General features: G+C 41.5%; 1 protein-coding gene across 3 annotated transcripts in view; it reads right to left on the reverse strand.

Annotated features, from left to right (window-relative positions):
- The window catches only part of SYNPO2 (synaptopodin 2), a 177225-nt gene that overhangs the window by 19750 nt on the left and 137807 nt on the right, over positions 1-19668 (reverse strand). For 2 of the 3 annotated variants that reach the window (XM_059169558.1, XM_059169565.1), the window contains exons 2-4: positions 17914-18065; positions 13673-14484; positions 9048-11230 (exon numbers count right to left, since the gene is read on the reverse strand). In XM_059169558.1, coding sequence (XP_059025541.1) covers positions 9048-11230; positions 13673-14484; positions 17914-18065 — 3147 coding nt within the window. The remainder of the gene's footprint in view (positions 1-9047; positions 11231-13672; positions 14485-17913; positions 18066-19668) is intronic. The other variant, XM_059169571.1, reaches the window with a different exon arrangement.

Below are 19668 nucleotides of genomic sequence, written 5' to 3' on the forward strand. Positions count from 1 at the left end.
ATGCTTCTCAGGCAAGGGGATCAATTACTCTAAAAAGGCCAGGTTGCTGACCCTTTGTCCTGGGACAGCGCTGGGAAGGAGGGGTAAGAACAGCTGTCTGCAGCACCTTCCGGGGTCAGCCAGGTTCTGTCAGAGCCCCAACTGTTGCAGTCTGAATTGGGGTGGCCTAGGCAATCAGGTGGCCAGCTGTTTTATTTTCTGTGGGATAGGCCTATTTAAACTTCAACCATCCCACCAGAACCCTCCTCAGGAGACCAACCACCCAAATTTGAGACTATATTTAATTTACAAGCATCCCCCTCGTAAGAATTCTCTGTATATTGCTAAGGTCCCCAAACTTGTTTTACTAACATTGATACTTTGAATTGAACACAGTCCCTTTATAGTGGAGTCTCAAAGCTGATGTTAAGGAGTTTTTTGTTTGTTCGTTTGTTTGTTTTAAATATTGTACCATCTCTTTGAATCCTAGTCTCATTTTGTATACCATTACAATGCTAAGAAAGTAGACAAAGAAAAAGAAGAAAGAAATTGTCTAACAGGCTGAAGAGAGAGGAACATAGACATAAAGTTTCAGTAAGAAGAAAACAGAAGAAACAATGACTTCTCAGTACAAGCCTCTTGAGAAGAGATTGCTTGTGTCAGTAGATTTATACAGACATTGTTTCTGCTTTTTCTATTTTTGTTGTGTTTGATCCCTAAAACTGGGATGCACATTCACAGAAAAAAGCAAAAGAACTTGTCTAATGGTTGTGTGTGTGTTTTCCTCCTTGGAAGTTTTTGAAATAGTAGCTATGGTTTGTTAAGTAACCTTTGCGATAATACTAGCAGGTAACACCTGTCGAATGCTTGCTATGTGTCAGGCACTGTTCTATACACCTAACACCATGGACTTATCTAACCTGCACAAGCTGTGAGGTGCACCCAGGATTGTCCTCATGTCACAGGGAGGGACACTGAGGCTTGAAAAGGTGGAAGCATCTACCTAGAGCCTCTTTACAAGCCAGAGGTGGGTCTGGAGGCAGTTGTAGACCCCTCAGCCCAGGTACACATTTGCCCATTGCAAAATGTGCCTCTGTACACTTGGGGTTCGCGTGCAGGTTCTCACCTAATCATAGATGAGTTTCATTTAAGAAATGGTTACCTTTTGCCTCCCCTAAACCAAATCATGACTTTTAAATTTAGAAGTTGGGTGAGGGGGGCAGTATTTTTCTGCATATTGTTCTTAAAATTTGAGAAATTTTTCTTCATCGCTCTTTTTTTCCTTAATTTACCTGGTGTAAATTAAGAGAGCCCTAGAAGTAATATATGATGCTAGTTGGCTGGAAGTGGGTGTTTGAGGAGTTTGGTCTAGTGCAAATTCTGGTCAATGATAACTAGCAAAACGTTAGGCTCCCCCCTTCCATGTATTGAGTTATAAGCAAATAGGCCGACAGAAAACTACAGCGTTTCTTTTTGCCTTGTACCTGCTTACAAGTATCTATCATTTGGGCCTACCAAACTTTAAGTCCTTTTAATATTTCCTACTTTGATGTAGATGATTTAAAGTAACTTTTGAGGTATTTCTGTGACCGGTAAAGCTTATCGCTCTGGCAGACAAGTTCTTTCAACTGTGACCTTTGTCTTGTGATCAAGAGAGGTAATGTAGACTTGTGGATAGTCAATGGCTCTGGTATTTGACTGTCAGGTTTTGAGCCTTATCCTCACCTCCTTAGAAAAGTTCTTTAACTTTTTTTCACCTCTGTTTCTCATCTGTAAAATGGGATGATCATAATATCTACTTTATAGTCATTTTGTGATGACTGAAAGTCAATGTTTGTTAGGTATGCATCTAGCATATAGTAAGTCCTTATGATTATAAGTCACCTTATTAGTGGCTCTATGATTTTTAAATTAAGGCAGTGGAGCTCTGCAAATATAATGGGGTGGGGCTTACAATGAACTTAGAAGTTCATATCTTCTCTCCCTTAAGTTAGTGATGGGAATGTTCAAATTCCTGTTTAGAATCCATTAAACCAGTTCCTCAGGAGATGTTTACAAAATAACGAGACATTGCTGACGAAAAGAAAAAAAAACTACTGGAAAAACATAAGGTGTAAAAATGTCCTTGTTGGGAAGACTTTGACAGAAATAACTGTTGAGAAATCCTCCACTGAGGACACTGTGGCTAGAAAGTTCTTCTGCCTTGGGCATATCCAGGAGAGACTTTATGGAATTCTAAGATTCCAGTGACAACTATTTTTTAGATTTGAAACACTGAAAGCCCGTGACTCTCTCATTATTATTCTGTTTAGGATTATTCTTGTTGAAATGTCTTAAATTATGGATGTAGTAATAAGCCAAGCTGGGTACCATTTCACTATTTAACAAGAACATTTTCTCAATCACGTGTAGTCAGAATGACGTGAAGCCCAGAGGAACACTTCCTTTTATGTAGAGATTCCGATTTTGCTTTATTTAATTTTTTTAAGTGACATTCCTCCCCAATCTCAGCCCATAAATATCACCTATTCATCCTGAAATAAGAAAATAAGAGAATTTGGGTTACTAGTACAAAATCACTGTCAAATTCACCTTTTTAAACTTATAAGACAGATGCTTCTTTCTCAGAGACTGGCTTTCTCTTCCAACATACTATCAAAGCATCTGATTTTCTAATGTCATCAACATGGTCAAAGTCACCTATAAAGTCTATCCAGAGCAGGTTCTTGCTAAATAGTTTGGAGAACACACAATTAATGGGTCTCAGAGGGTAGTATTCGGGGGTCTAATGAGACTGTGGAAACCATGCAGTATGGAAGACAGGGTTCAGGCTGGGATATCAGAAAAAGACCTAGTTTCAAGCCTAGCCTACAACTCATAAGCTTAATGACTGTCCGACAAGTGGTTTAGCATCTCTGAAGTTCAGACACCTCGCCTATAAATTGGGGATAATACCTTCTTTTCAGCGTCATACAGAGGAGTAAATGAATTCACAGTATAATCAGTTAGGAGTGCAAGCCCACATTGAATCCAGAGTCCACTAATTAACACTGTGTGACCTTGGGCAAGTTATTTAGCCTCTTTGTGCCTCTGAATCCCAACTATAATCTATTTACTGGGGATAATGATACTATCTATTCTGTAAGGACTACTGATTAAAAGATACAATCTGTGGTGATCACCTATGGGAATGGAGGGAGGTGTGGCAGAAATGAGTGAAGGTAGTCAAAAGGTACAAACTCCCAATTTTACAATAAAGAGTGTAAGTCTGGAGAATATAATGTACAGTATGGTGACTATAGTTAATAATGCTATATTGTATATATGAAAGTTGCTAAGAGAGTAGATCTTAAAAATTCTCATAAGAAAACAATTTGTAACTGTGTGGTGATGGATGTTAACTATGCTTATTGTGGTGATCATTTCATAATAAATAAGAAATACCAAATCCTTATGTTGTAAACCTGAAACTAACATAATGTTATATGTGGATTATATCTCAATAAAAGAAAAGAGATAATCTATGAAAGATACTTGCCACAATTCAGGGCCCAAAATTTGTGCTCAGTTAATGTTAGCTATTTATATAACTTATGGGAAGCGTTTAACACTGTTCTTGGCACATAGTAGAAACATAATGCATGAATGCCACCCCACCCCCGCCCCCCACACCCGCTTTTTCCTCGGGCCTCACGAGGTTGTTGGAGTGGCTGCCCAGCTTCCATCCCCGTCCATGTAATCCTGCATTGGATCACAATACTTGAGTCCAGGTCTTTGTGTTGTCTTGAAAACAGATTATTGCATCAGGTAAAGATATCAAAGATTCCCTGACTTCTAAAATGTCTTCTAAATAACAAAACACTTAGGTGTTTGATATTTACTTCCAAGAAGAAAAATTTTCTGTTTATTCCTAGATCATGCACTACTTTTCAACTCAGAGCTCGCTTCAATCCTTTGTTTTTTTGTTTTTTGTTTTCCATGAATGAATCATTAACAGTTATCAAGGAGCTCAAGAAGTGGAGGCTGTGAAAGCAGGATTCATTCATGGCACATATGAATGTTATTATTTTGAGTATTATTAGTGTTATCAAGTAGAGGAAGGAAGACAGGCTGAAAAGTGGATCCTTGGAACTATTTTTATTAGGGACCCTGAATGTATATTTCAGCAGTCATAAAACACACATAATTTAGATAAACATGCCAAGAATGAGGTAATGGGGTAAAAGAAATTCTATGTATTAATAACAAAAAATGATTTAAACCATAAGACCCCAAAATAAGCCTAACTTTCTTTATACTTGAAATATACTGTATTAGCTAGCAAACTTATATAAAATCAGGAGTCTGAGAAATGTCTGACAGGATTTGGTATTTTCAATTTAATTTTTTTTTTCATTCATTTGCCTCTGAGTAGTAAGCTCTGTGATTTCCAAGTGCCAAGAGGTAATCTAGAGTACAGATATACATACCATAGAAACATATTAATTTTTTGAAAATTTAATAAACTGGCTATACCTGATAATGTTAAGGAAAGAATAAGTGTGCTTTGGGGGCTCTTCCAGAAACTGATTTTTATTGGCCTGTTGCTCCATAGAATAGACTATAATATTTGTACTTTTTTTTTTTTTTAACCATAGAGAAGAACCAGAGATTGGCCTCTTGCAGTGATTTTGCCTGGTGTTTGGGTCCTGTGGGAATTTGCGAGTTTGCTTTATGGCCTTTGGCCAGAGCTGGTGGGAAGTCTAGAGAAGAATTCAATTCTGCTTTTTCCCAGAATACTTGTTGACGAACTTAGTAGCACTGAAGTGTTACTTGAGTCTTTGTGTCCCCCAGAGTCCAGCAATAAGGGGACATGCGACCAGTAAGGGTCAGTGTGTCTGGGAATATAATGTTGGTTCTTAGCTTTTATATATCTTTCTCATGAACTCTTAGCAATCTTTAAAACAAACTCAAAACTCTGATTTTAGGAGGGAGTGAGCATGCTCGCTGCCCACTGTTTCCCTCTGGAAGCATTTTAAGCATTTAGCTGTTCAGAAAACAATCACGTCTTTTTGATAACCATGACTTCAAATACCCTTCCTGCCAGGCCGGTTGTGACTCATAAAACAGCAGTGGATTTCAGGAACTCACCCTTAGAATACGGGTCCTTGCCACTTCTCAACTTTGTAAGTGGATAAAATGATACTCAGCAAGGGCTTTTGTCAGAAAGGTTAACTCCACACTCAGACACTAACAGCCCTGTGTCTTCCCAGGCTCTTAAGAGGCTGGAGTTGCCACGCAGTGCCTGTACTGGATACGCCTGTCAGCCGCACAAGGACCTTCAAAGTTCTCTAACCTAGAAGCTGTAAACAGGACAACGGTCCCACTTTTGCGAGTCCACACCCTTTAAATGCAGATCATTTGTTTTTGACATCTCAGATGTGACTCTCGCTGCCAGGCTAGAATTTAGGCTGCGTGAAAATACTCAGCAGCCCTGTCAAGAAGCCCTCTTCTCGAAAGGGGTCAGTGTGATCTGGAAGAATTGAAGAACCCTGGCTTGCTCGAAAGAACTATGTGTAACTTGGATCGGTTTTCCTGTACTTAGATGAGCTGGTTCATATGCGGATTAAATGAGATATCTAACCATTAACAGTCATGCTGGATAGATTTTGAAGTACAAACTTTTACGTGCTCCACAATGACAACCCCAATGTGTCTTATAAGACGTATTCCTAAAAACGTATGCTTTATGCTACCAATGAGCAGTCAAAATGCAGAAACAGTGTGATTCTTCCTCTCTCAAAACAGAATGTTTATTATCGAAATATTAGCAACAAAATCGTAAAGGTTTTAAGGTGGAAGTGGCCATGCTCAGATTCCCAGTCTCACCAGTTCTGTGATTCAGTCTATTCTCTGACGAGACGGAGAGGCTCATGCTGTGTTTAGGTTCACATGGGCCTCTCTTCCTAGAATATCTAGTGTTGTGCATACTCCTCCCGGCACAACGGTCCAGGAAGAGAGGTTTGAGACCTTGTTAAGGGGAAACTCGTGGGGGAAAAAAACTGCATGAGATCCTGCAGCAAGTCAGTGACTGTGACTACATTTTATTTTATATCTCAGTGCCTGTAAACCATGCGGTGGATTCCCTGGGATAAGATACATAAGGCACCGAACACAGGTGCTCAGTAAATGATCACTGCTATGGTGTTGACGATGACAACTGGACTTCATAGGTGCTCTGCCCAGTAACTAAGCTAACAAAGGACAAGAGAAAAGGCAAGGTGCTAAAAAAGAAACAAAACCTGCCTCCTCATACCCCACAACCAACCAATCCAACGTCTGCTACCACAACAAAGCCAACAATACCCAGATTGCAAAGGGAGTCTCGTGGGTGGGGAGCTGAGGTCACAAGTACCCAAGGCTCCCACCTGCCACACTGATGTCATTCCTGTAACTCCAACCTGGAAGGTGGTACTTTCAGCTTATTCTGCATGCAAGTTCTCAGGAGGCTGTCTGGTTGAGGAGAAGAGTCAAAGGGAATCCCTCTTCCTCCAGGGTGCTGGCTCAGTCCTCTTCCCTCCCACTCCCCCATCCTCATGGTGTGGTGACGCTCTGTCACAGACACAGTTTGGGAGGGTACCCGGGGTACCCACCCATCCTCCATAACATAGGACCATCCATACGGTTCGAGATGAGACCAATGCTTCCACTCCCAGTCGAGGTTGGTGGATGCTTTGATTGAATGCCTCGCATGTTTCTGAGAAGCTTTTTGGGAACCTTATGACACGCCCAGTTATGCTAGTGGTGTGTTTAGTCATTGACTCCAAATAGTAGCTCTGCTAAGATTGCCACCTGTCCTACAGGAAATGGACTGAAAACACTTCTCATTCCTACATACCACAAACCACTGGACAACTGGGAATACTTGTGGGTCATTACCAGCCCAAGCTACATTTGAACTGGTGATCTCAAATTAACTACCCTGTGTTCCATTATCTTTCCTCTACTTCATACCATTCTTTAAATGTTATGTCAAGAACGCAAAGTTATAAAAATGATCTCCTTTCCTGCTTCACCTTAAGAAGCCTTTTTTGGTTGTCCTATTAGAAAAGAATGCAAAATGCACAGCCTTTGACAGACTTCCTTTGCAGGGAACAAGTAATACAAACAATAGTGTTATATAATGGATAGAGTGCTTTTTCCTTTACCCTGTATTAATCTTCCTAATTGATTTCCAAAAAAGGCAAATGAGGGACTGAGCGGCATCCTGTGGTTGTAACCTCTAGGTAAACTATTATCAAAGTCAATGGAAGATTTTCCAGGAAAAAAAAAAAAAAAGGCAAAAGAAACAGCCCCATTGTCCTGTAGCTGACCTAATTCTTTTTGTGTGTTCTTAGAGTTTTGCAGCGTGCAGACAAATGAATATGCTCACAAAAGGAAATTCAGAGGTTTTTGGAGCAACAGAAGAGAAATATCAGAGATATTACTTAGGTCAGAACAGTCCTACAGGGTAAGATTACTTTTTAAAATATGTACATTAGACAGATAAAGAAGGAAATGATATTTTAATAGGATAGTGAAAAATATCGCAGATTGACAGTGACGGCATTAAAAGAACAGGAATACAGACATTTTCAGAGGGTGAAAGTGGTACCATGTACCCTCAAAGTAGGCAAGTTTTTATAAGTGGTCTCTAAATGTGTCTCCTGTGCTAAGTAGATGGTTCTCCTCGGAGCTGTCAAAAATGCTCTGCGGTTCTCTCTACATTAATTCCTGTTGAATATTTTCCATGGTTGGTCAGATTGGACTTAAAATAGATATGAGAAAGGTCTTCAGGTTTACTGTCAGTAACATTTTTAACTTCATTGCCAGCTGGATGACGGCATGGTGTGTGACCAATCCAAATTTACAAGGTAACCTTGCCTGAATCCTCCTGGTCCATCACACAAAAATCACAAAGTGAAGCTGAGAGAATCAAATTGCAAGGAACAGTGGGGGAAACAGTGGGCGGAAAGCAAAACAAACACAAGGAAAGCCATCTGTGAGGTCACTCAGAAATGATGCTAGTAATTGTGTGTTCTCACCCTATGGCCTCCACACACGCGGGGTTCCTCGTGCTTCACAATCAGCCCCTGCAGTCGGAAACCCTTCACGCCTCAATCGCGTGCTTTCCCAAGGGAAAATAATAATCCTAGCTACCTTTATCTGCAACCTGCTCACCCTTTTTTATGTTATTCCTTTATACTGTGCTCTACCACTTGCCCTGGCTGAGGAACACAAACTTACACTTTTCAGGGGCAATCGGAGATAACACTTGCTTTGTTTCTTAAGTAATTGGGAAGAGAAGATGGAAATCGGTCTCTAAGGATAATTAGCCTTCTTGCCCTGTCTCATTTACTTTAAGGGAGTCTTCTGAAATGAGTTAATACATAGAAAACATCTGGTGGAGAACCCAATACATAATTAGTGCTCAGTTATCACTGACACCCTCTTCCTTACCCTTCTTACTAAATATGTACATTTCAGCAATCCCCAGAGTCGTCCTCTGCACTATCAAACAGGTGGCTGAGGTTGACAGACCAGAGCTGATCCCTGTCCTCAATAAATGTTTTATCTCTTCACACCCGTTATAGAGATAAAGCACTACCTAAAAAGGAACTCAGTCGATACATGTATCTTCTTCCTGCATCTGAACCTCTTCACCACAGGAGCACAGTAGCTGATACGCTACACAAAGGCTGTGTGCACTGTCTGCTAACACTAATCACTGTCTTTCTTGGGACTAAAGCGTAAATCCTAAGCATCCTGCTTACTTAATATAATGGCACATGTCGATTTTGGGGTGCTCCCCTATTTTTGCGAAAAAGCTAAATATGTTTTAAGTCAATCTGAGTTAGATTTTTGACTCATTAAAAATATTACGCTCCTTGGACCCAGATTGGGAAGTGACATCTGAAATTCTAAGTAAGTTGAGGACTCGCTAGGCATTCTCCGGGACTGGAGCAACACTGCAAACAGCTTGTTTCAAACAAAGTGGACACTCAGCTTCGGCTACAAGATTACTCTTCCGCGATAGATGGTTTCCACACCTGAACTGGGACACCACTTTTCTTGGCTGAGAACTTCGGCCTCGGCGCCACAAAGTAAGACGCAGAGGCTGATTCTTGCTTCGGGGAGGCGGGAATGCCCACGGGCACTGGGGACGCGCTGATGGGTGAGGCTGCCTCTGCAAAGAAGGCGGGCTGAGAGCTGTAGGCCGGCGCCGAGTACACAGAAGACGCCTGCGCAGTAGTGGGCGAGCCAGGGTTCAAGGGCCGGGGAGGGAGAGCTTGCTTCATGCCCGGCACCGGGCTGACCTTGGCGGATGACTTTTGGGGGAGGCCATCCTTCGCATCTGGAGGTTGGAAAGTAAACAAGGATGCGTTTAGCTGATACGGTTGGTGCTTCATGACGTCCAAAGCATTGAGGGGTTTTTTGCCCTTTTTCTTGCTTGTCTTGGACGCCTGTGGGGCTGATGGCTGAGACTTGAGAGCGGCCAGAGGGTAGGAGGGGGAGTGGATAGGATTGTAGGCCACAGGAGGAGGGGCTCGGACGTTGGAGGAGTACTTCCAGCCGGCCGGTAGAGACGGTGTGGGAGACTGGGCGCGAGCGGCATGGGCCTGCACCGTGTCTGAATCCACCACGTACTTCTCCATCCTCGACTGCCTCTTAGCAAAGAGCTGGGCTCCTTTCCCACTCATTCCTGGAAGCTCATTAGATGGTCCCGCTGCAGCAGCGTGAGCAGCGTTTACTGGTGGTGTGGGAGCCGCTGGCTTGGGTGTGTAGTTGGGACTGGCTACCGCTGCTTGTGGTCCTCTGAAGGGACCGGCCAGGGTCAGAGCACTCGCGGGCCGAGCCGGAGCGTAGGAAGGCTGGGCTATTTTGATGGAGGAGACAACGGTGCCCTGCGACGGGCTGGACGCGGGGAAGGCAGGAGGTTGGGTTGGAGCCGCTCCTGGGGACCAGACCGGAGAGACTGGAGTTACCGGTTGGGAGGGCGAGGACTTGACTGCCGGCTTCGGAGCCACCGGAGGCGGAGTCTTGTGTTTCGCAGAGGAGCTCTGCATGAAATTACAGGCCTCGGCCCCTAAACTGAGGTAGTCTTCTTCGGGTCCGGAATCGCCTCCAGCTCCCGTGCCCTTTTTGCCCTCCGAATTTTGAAGAAGGGACAAGAGTTCGGGATTTGGGCTTACTTTGGGCTCTTTGAAGGTGAACATGGGCTTCGTCGTGCTTCTCCTTTTGGCCTCCTGCAGTATCCCCGTTCTCTTGGCCGGCACCGCGATCCTTTCATCCCGGGAAGCTATGCGCTCCGAGGCGTCTTGGAAGGCCGGCTGGGCCCACGGGGCGGGCTGGGGCCACGGAGGAGGCTGCGCGGGGCCCGCTGGGGGACTTGACATGGCTCTGGAGAAGGCTTCAGGCGGAGGCGTGACCGCGGAATAGGGCGGAGGCGCCGGGAAGTCCGCCATGGGACTTGCCACGTTCCGGGTTGGGGAGAAGGGGGTCGCCAGCTGGTTCGCAGACCCCGGGAAGGGTTTGGCTGTTCTGTTCATAGGAATCATCCTCGGTGCGTCTGCGGTTTCACACGCCCCACTGAAGCCGTTCTGTTGGGGCACGTGGCCATGACCGTGGCTCACCTCGATGTAGCTTCTGCTCACGGAGCTCTGCGTTCGGACCGATTCTTCCTCCTTCCTTTGGTAGGAAGCCACGGTTCTCAGGCCGTCCGTCTGCGCAGCTTCGGGTTCTCTGCCGGGCATTCCCCCCACCCTCTCCTCCTCTTTTTGGGCCGCGATCTGATCCATTCGCTCCCTCCTCTTGGCAAACATGAGGGCGCCCTTGCCTGAGGTGTCCGGCAACATCTCCATCTTGTCCCCTCTGTTCAGCTTCTTTTCGATGTCCACGAGTCCCGAATCCCAGTCAAAGTTCACCACTTGTGCGCTGTCGTCAACGTCAGACGATAACTCTTCATCCACCTCCGATTCGCTCGTGCCCAGAAATGCTACTTCGCAAGTATCTTCTCTGTCCCCTTCTTCCTCCTCGTCGGCCTCGCGCTCAAGTTCGCCAGTGCCGTAGCTGACTAGGGTGTACTTCTTGGCCCGCCTACGGCGCTTCTTAAACATCAACACCCCCTTGGAGTTGGGGTTGGGGGCGTCTGTAAGAAGGAGCGCAATGCTTTTGCATTTAGATTTCGCTTCTTTCACCTGCTTTTCTGATAGGCTTTCACTCCTCCTGAGCCCTAGGGAAAGTACAGAAATTATACTGAGTTGATGAATTCCAAGAAGCCCTCATAGCAGCCCAGAAATCAATTCTCCTGGGGGAAAGTAAATATGGAAAAAACATGTTTACAATCAGCCACTAAGTTTTGAAGCAATCGAACTCATTTCTCCTTCTTATTTCTTTTAAAATGTATACTTTTATGATGATCTACAAGATATATATAATTCTACACAATGCTTCTGTTTCACTTGGTCATATAAATACATTTTTATGTATGGTGATTGGACTATATGTAGCACATGGATCTTAATACCTTAACAATAAGCGCTAGCTAGTAAATGTCAGTCAATACGATATAATCAAAACCAAAAAGGAAATAATTTGAGGACAGAGTATTTTCTGAAAAACAAGGTAAGACATACCTTGTACTTCCGTATTTAAATAATAAAATATCAATATAAAACTGTATCCAAGCATTTTTTAAAAGTGGGAGGGGGGCAAGAAATTCTAAGTGTTTCTGTGTAATGAATTTAAATAATTAAGTTTTCTTCTTTTCTTAAACTTTGACATCTCCCCAAAGTCCTTGTATTCATGGTGACTGGATCAATATAAATTCAAAAAAACTGAATGAATAATAATTGAAGGCACTGAATCAGTGATTGCTAATGATTTAGAACACTGGATCATTGTGAATACATGTAAGAAATTCAATCTACAAAGCTGTCTACATAAATTTGTTTGAAATGGATTGCTATTTTGAAATATAAGTACTTCAGTCACAGCAAGAATAAATGTAAATCTTGGGGATATTTAAAAATGATGAGACTAGTGACCTCTTAACTGTGGGTAAAAGCTGATGCAGAACTTAAGTCATTTAAAATGAGAGTTTGACAGTTTTAAAGTAACATGCATATTTAATTTTTTCCTTTATCATTATTGTTACAAGAAAACAAATTGGTGGCAAACTAATGTATAGCATTAGCTAATTGTCATCATATATTTAATGATAATGAACATGATTCACAAGCAAGTTTCGAATTCTTCAAAATAGTTAACTGGAAATTTCAGAAAAACTTCTTGAATATTTCATGATTGAAAATTAGGGGGGGGGTTTTGTCCCTGGGAAAAAAATCGGACTCATGATTCTGTTTTTTTTTTTTTTTTTTTTAAATAAAATAGAATCAGAGTGAATGACTTTATGACAAAATTAGATATTCCCTGGCATTTGGATTTTATTTAGAGGAAACAGTTAAAAGCAAATTCATTATTGAATGTAACTCCTTTTTTTTGACTAGTGTTATACAACTTACTATTAAATTGACAGTCACAGTTGCACAGTTGTTGCTTACTTCACAGCCAACATGTAAAGTATGTGAGTTAATACTTAATACACTTAATATGCCATAAATGTGAAGGTGGGTACAGATGCTTCAAGTATAAGGACGATTAACAGCACTTGCCAATAAAACTATAAATGCTTCTGCTAAAAATATGCTTGGAAGGGAATAATGAGAGGTTAGAAGAATTAATATAGTACTTTGAGTTCATTACCGTTGTATATCATTCCTACCTTCAAGTGTTTTTGCTAGTCAGCTTCTACCTCCTCAAATGAAATTCTAAAATTTGTTTTAAAAAGGAAAAAAAAGAGAGAGAGAACGAGAAAAGAACAAAAATCATGCAACCTAACTGACATCCTTATCTTCATTCTCCTTTCTCTAGTCACTCCCCTAGAGAAAACAAAACACCATAAAGAGCCTTGAATGTAAATATATTTTACATTTGGGGACACTTAAATGCCTCCACAGGGTCTGGGAGACTGACCCGTGTGTCTAGAAGGTAGATGAAATGCTTTGCAGTCGAGTGAAGACATACAAAGCCGAGAGGATCATGTAACTGCTCAGTATTCCACATGTCCTTGTCTGTCAAACTCACTTCTGCAAGCATCATCAAGCTGCACAATGATTTTTTTTTTTTTCCAAAATGAAGATCTGCTTTTAGTGTCAGTAGTGGAGCCTGTATTTTCAAGACACCTCTCAGCAGCACACTCAACCGTTTTTGACATTTAAACTCGGGAGTCCACCCGACTTCAAATACTCTTTTCTGCAATTTTACCTGAAATCTGACAACATTCTGAGACAAGTCAAAGGGACACATTAACCATATCATTTTCTTGAACAGCTCCTGTGCCTCTGGGGATCAAAGAAAATGCCTTAAATACCTTCAAATCTACGACAAACTTCAAACTTATTGCCTCCATTTCAGAAATTGGTGTTCTCCACAATTTCCCATTTGTTATTCTGTGCATTAATTAATTTCTTTTTAACCACAGAGAAAGACATAAGAAAAGTCTTAAAAAGAAAAAAAGAAAAAAAAAAACCATGTAAATGAAGCAGCAGCGAAATGCCCTTTAAGCTCTCAGGCCCCTTCCAATAGCCCAGCAGTGGCCCTGGGCAGGACTTACGTGCGTGGCGCGCTCGGTGCTTGTGAGGTCTGCTGTGATCCCTTTCCGAGCGTGGATCTTCTCCCTGCTCTGTGCCTTCTGATGAGACTGCAAAGGATACCAGAGAAGGAGGTGCTTCTGACTGCCCTCCTTCCACTGGAGAATCCACACACCCCTTTCCTGCCTGAAGCCTGCACCCTTCCGTCTTCTGCCTGTCCAAGCAGTCGAGTATCACTTCCACTTGGGGCAGCCCCACGTCTCCTGCTTCACATCCCCGGGTCACTTTTAACTCTTTGCCACTGGAGAGCTGGATTATCTTGCTGGACCTCAGAGAAGGCTCCCCTTTCTCCCTCGTGGGGACTGAATTTATGTGGACAATTCCGCAGTGTTGTACATGAGGATCTGGGTCAGGAGACTTGGATTTTTCAGCTCCCAGGAGAGCCACCACGGGGACATTCGTGACCTTGTGTCTCTCTTGTGAAAGGGACAGTTGTAGTTCAACCACAGGGCCTGGCTGCCCGACTTCTGGCTTCTCCCTTAAGATGATCTCCTCTGCTAAGTGTCCTGTTTGGGAGTCAGGCATATGGGGAGCGACATGGTAGCTCAGGCCTGTTTCTTCTTGTATGCTCCCAGAAAAACCAGGACCACTCCCTTGGTCCCCAGCTAGAGGAGCCCCACTCCTGACCGAGGCAACGTACAGCTCTCTGTTCTGGTTCTTTGTGGCTGGTTGAATTTGCAGGATGGTACTTTCCACGGGCCCCTCATGGGTGAGATGCTCAGGGGTTTTGTTTTCCGTTTCAGAGATGGAACTCTCATTTACTCCACTGGATGGTCTGCGCACAGGAAAATCAGTCCAGAAGGTTAAATCAGAGTGTTACACCTGCCAAAGAACTTTCTGACACTTTTAGGATACATGATACAGTCAAAATATTTCCTCTTAAATGTCAAGTGCAACATATTTGAGAACAGAAGTTGGCAGCATGTTGATATTATTATTTAAAGATCTTCCAAATAAACTTTTTTTTTTTTTTAAAGCAAAGCAAAAATGCTTACAAAAGATTATGGAACCTAAATCTACCCTAAATTCAGCTTTGATTTTTTAAAAGCACAGGTTGTAGCTACATGGATGTCCTTTATCTGTAATTATTTGGGTGTTTTCAAATAGCCATGTTTGTTCTAATATGACAAAGCATTTCAATGTCTTACTGATGAAGTATAGGTCTGAACATTGTAAAGTCATGTAAACATATTCAGCAACTTCAGAGTAATATTAATATACAGATAATTCAAGTAGTCCTTTTAGAGGCTGTGCTTTCTTGAAAGGAATGAAATAGAAGCTGTTTTTCAAGCTCCAGGGAGCATGTGTTTTGTAATAAATGGACCCCAGCCCAGTACTCTTGTGTAAAGAGAAATCCTTTCCATGCTGCAATGAATCATTGAGTCATGGGGTATTTATAATTGGAGATGTCTCCCCTTCTCCCATTTGAACCTGTCTCTTGGAGCATTTCCTTATAGGATCTCTGAAGTCATACCATTCCTTTATCTGTCAACTAAGAAGCCCAGCTCTGCTCACTACCATCCTTTGCTTTTGACCTTAGCCATTGCCAGCTGGTTTTGCAAACCTGGGTTTGCAAGAAGCAATGCCAGTTTAAGTGTCAAACAACTTCTTGCTAAAGCTCTAATTTAAACTCAAACTGCTTTTAGAAGAGAAGCATCACTTGCAGAACAGCTGTAGGAGATGCCTTCATGTCTCACATGTGTAAGTTTTTTTTTTTTTTTAAAGCAGCAGTGTCTATCTCTGCCCCTTTCCTCCTCCTCAGAATGCCCCCTGATTAATGCCAGATTATCATTTGATGAGAGTGAATGAACCCTACTCAAGGGGCTACCCCAAGGAATATACCTTAGAATCTGTCTGATGGCATTTCTGACAAATGTTCAAAATAATCGCTCCTAACTTTGCTTTTGTCTGCAATTAGTAAAGCAAAACTAAGCAAAACAATAAGAAAAAAACTAATAGTCAAATGAAATGCAGCTTTCTCTAAGGAAGTAATCTGTAAAGCTTCCTGATAATTAAAAAATATTATAGCATTTTAAAAACATGATGATAGCAAATTAGATCTTTCTTATATAGGAAATGATTAATACACTCTATGCAACCAAATTTGATGGCACCAAAAGGTCAGAGAGTTTTAATTTAGGAAGGCCTCAGATGGAAGTAGATTAAATCACTTTGAATTATGTTAGCAATCAATTATGAAGCTGAGAAGAGAGTCATTTGAACTTTTTCCAGTCTTACAGAGTGTAATACAGGCAAATGGATCATATAAATGTTAACATTTACTGGTAGCAGAAGTAAAACAGATATACAGGAATACAAATCATAAAAGCTCTAAAGGTTAGAGAGTTGTATCTTAAAATGCTCATTTCCTTTCAGTCTACATAGGTACAATGTTCAGATACCCAGAATGGTGATGGTAGTGGTGATGATGATGGTCTTTCGGCTAATTTTAATTTGAGATTCCATTTCAATCTCATCCATTAATTATTTATTTTGCAAAAGTCCAAATACTTAAGAGAAAATCATCATCATCATATCTCCAGTTATTGAAAGTAACAGAGAGCTAGTTCATTTATTTCTGAAAGTAAACATGTACCTAACATTCAGCTTTAAATCACCAAGGATTTTCCCAGTGATAGTCATTGTAATCAAAACAAGAACTAGCAGGGAATGTCCCAGACCACAAGTACGTTCCTAAGAAATTGGCCTCGTTAAAAGAGTAAAGACACTAAGAAGGGAATAAATTAGAAAAGGTTTTCCCCCTTTTGGGGATGTGATTAAACCTTTAACAAAGATGGAAGTCTTCAAATACCTCAGAGATTTATGCACGATAATGGCAAACACCCCGTCCACACTTGGCAAGACTCCTGTTAGTTTGCTTTTAAAAGCAAATGGCGGCTTCTTAATGAAGTAGGATCCTGAAGGCTTAAACATTGGGCTTGATGGGTAAATATTTAGATGGGAGAGTCTAAGAATAGTGCTACATTTCTTTTATTTTCACAAGATCATGGCCATGTCGAGTTCATGTGTGAAATGGAATCAATAGTGAATGATTATCAGAGGGGTGATGCTGCACATCGTTCAACCACAGAGTTAAGACAAAACCTGGAGGGCTTTCAATTCTGTGTGAGATTGTCCTCTGGCATCCTCCCGAAGGCTGCTCTCCAGGAAGCCAGAACTTTCCTTTCTGGATTCATTACAGTGTCATGGTCAGAGGCTCACTCGCAAAGTCAGTATGGGTTTGTACAGGGTCCTGTGATTTGCACAGGGCTGTAAAAATGTGGATGCTGTCGCATTTTTGTGATTGCCCTTGTTGTTTTCTTTTGTTTTAATGTTTAAAGTTTACTACTGCATTTTTAAGCAATTAGGTAGGGAGGGTGGTATTTGGGGAGATCGAATTAACAATGATTTCCATTAGTAGTCCAAAACCTATATTCTATCCGTCTGCTTTTTTCCATACACAAATGATTTTGCTAGAGGTCCTGACAAGCAGAAATCGAGCTGCTTTTAGGGTTTTATGTGGTTCTTTTCCTTCTCTAGGCATTCTCTTTCTATAAAAAAAAAATTATTGTACAGGGTAATAGTTTAACACTTAAACATTTTGTAATGGAATTGATTGCTGTTCTTTTTTAAATTTTTAATTCCAGTACAGTTAACATGCAGTGTAATATTAGTTTCAGGTGTACAAAACAGTGATTCAACACTTCCATACACAGCCAGTGCTCAGCACGACAAGTGCACTCCTCAATCCTCATCACCCATCTCCCCCTCCACCACCACCCACTACCATCCCCCCACTGGTAACCTTCAGTCTGTTCTCTGAAGTTAAATTAAACATTTTTAACTCATCGGTGAATAAGGTAGTGATCCTGATGCACCGCAAAATCTTGACCTAGAAGTATTAAATTATGTCCAACATAATGAGCTTTCTAAGGCACTTGTCTAAAATACTTGAGATTTTCAACAAAGCTCATGATACAAAAATTTTCAAATTAATTCTCAATTAACCAGAAAATTAACTGCCATTTCTCAAACACGGTGGTTCTTCTGTTTAACTATACTAACCTTCCACAGAGCAACCCCAATTTCCCCATAAATGACAAATGATACATTTAGTAAAAGCTATAGTCATTCCTATCTAAAAGATAGGGATCTATTTTTTCTCTTTCAAAAGAAAATATATACCCCAACAAATCTTCTGTACCTTTTGATAAGCATTTGGAGAGAGTCCCTTATGCTCTCCATGAGCTTGATGACTTGGGGGTAGGTGAGGTCCGCACAGGGGTTGCCATTGATGGAGATGACTTCATCTCCCTCACAGAGCCCAGACCCAGAGGCTTTGCTTTGGCTTCGGATCTGAGTGGAGTGAAAAAAGAAAGGAAGACTTAGAATCATATCATTTGTAAAAACAAAAACAAAACACAAAAAACCATACCACCATCTCTGAGAAACATTTATTTGGGAGTTAAATAGTTCTGTAATCTATAAAATCAGCCCTGATTTTTAATCCAACCGTTGACCTAGAAGACCACTTAAACCCCTCTTACCCCTCTCACACACACAGTGTATAATGCACCATCATGTCAACATTTAATTCATAGCATTGTAGGTGAATGGAAAAGGAAAGCAAATCTATAGTAAATGAACTGGAATCAAAGAAATAAAGAATAGAGAAAAGTGAGGGCTGACATGTTAAAATAATGATGTTTACATTGAAAATAACTGTCACACTGTGAAGGATGACCCCAGTCAGAGAGTGACCTCTCACATTCAAAAAAGTGTGAAAAGCCTTTCCTATTGAGGAGATGGGCTGAACACTGGCTGTAAGAAGGAGCTGTAAGGCAGGACAATGTAAGGAAAGAGATGTACAGCTAAATGAACTAGTGAAAGCCATCCCAGCGTAATGGGGAAGTTAGGCAGCAGGATACTAAGAATTATGTCAAAGAGAAAAATCCTGTATTGAAATCAACTATTCAAGTCTTGGTACAAAGCAATGTTTAGCAAAAAGGGAAGGAAAAAAGGGATGATTTTGCAAATAACAAAAACATCCCTGCTATAACCATTGCCTCATATTCTTGCCCAGAATGATATGGAACAAAAACTGAATAAAAACCTAACAGAGAACTTTCAGAACCTGGAAAAGAGAAATTCAGAGGAGTAGAATAATGGCAGAGAGTTCTCACCAGCTCCTTAGTGAGGAACACTTGGAGGTTTATATCCCATATAATTCGGAATATGGCAAAATGTTATGCTGATTATTCTCCCTGTGCCCTTCCAGGTTCATTCTCCTCCCTCCTCGGTGCTGCATTGTGCCAGTGGGGGACTGGCTCCTAGAGACTGCATTGGAGGACCTCCCTGTGCACTATTCCTGACTGGATTTGGTCAACAGGAAGGCCCAAGAAGAGATCAAAGAGCAAGAAGAATAAGACATCAGGTAGACAGATGTTCTCCTGACTGAATGTGCTGGGTCATGGTTTGGCAACGGTTCTGTTCCTCCATCTCGAGAGTCACAGCTCCTGTCCGTCTGCCCCTCTCTTTTGCCTTCAGTCTTTTTATATTCCAGTAACACATACCATCTTCTTGCCTCTTCAGGACTAACAGTAATAATAGCTTCCCACTTTCTATCTCCAGGTACTTCATTATCATTTGTTGGTTCACCTAAACCTGTCTTTAGTCCCTACATTCTAACATCTTTAATTACTCCTTTGAGCATGCCACCAATTTCCTGCTGGGACCCTAAGTGATACTAATGTGTTTAGATGTCATTTTATGGTGTGAGTCTAATAGTTCCCCATGAACCATGTAACATGTCATACAATCTGAAACTTAACATACTTTAAGATCCTATTCTAGATATTTTCCACCAAGATGATCCCTTTCTGACTATTAAAATCAAGATTCTGAGTTCAGAGAGATTAAAGCCTGGTCAGCAATACTTCCTGAAGAATGTTTTCATAGC

Source organism: Mustela lutreola, chromosome 1, assembly GCF_030435805.1.
Source record: "Mustela lutreola isolate mMusLut2 chromosome 1, mMusLut2.pri, whole genome shotgun sequence".
NCBI classification, from domain to species: domain Eukaryota; kingdom Metazoa; phylum Chordata; class Mammalia; order Carnivora; family Mustelidae; genus Mustela; species Mustela lutreola.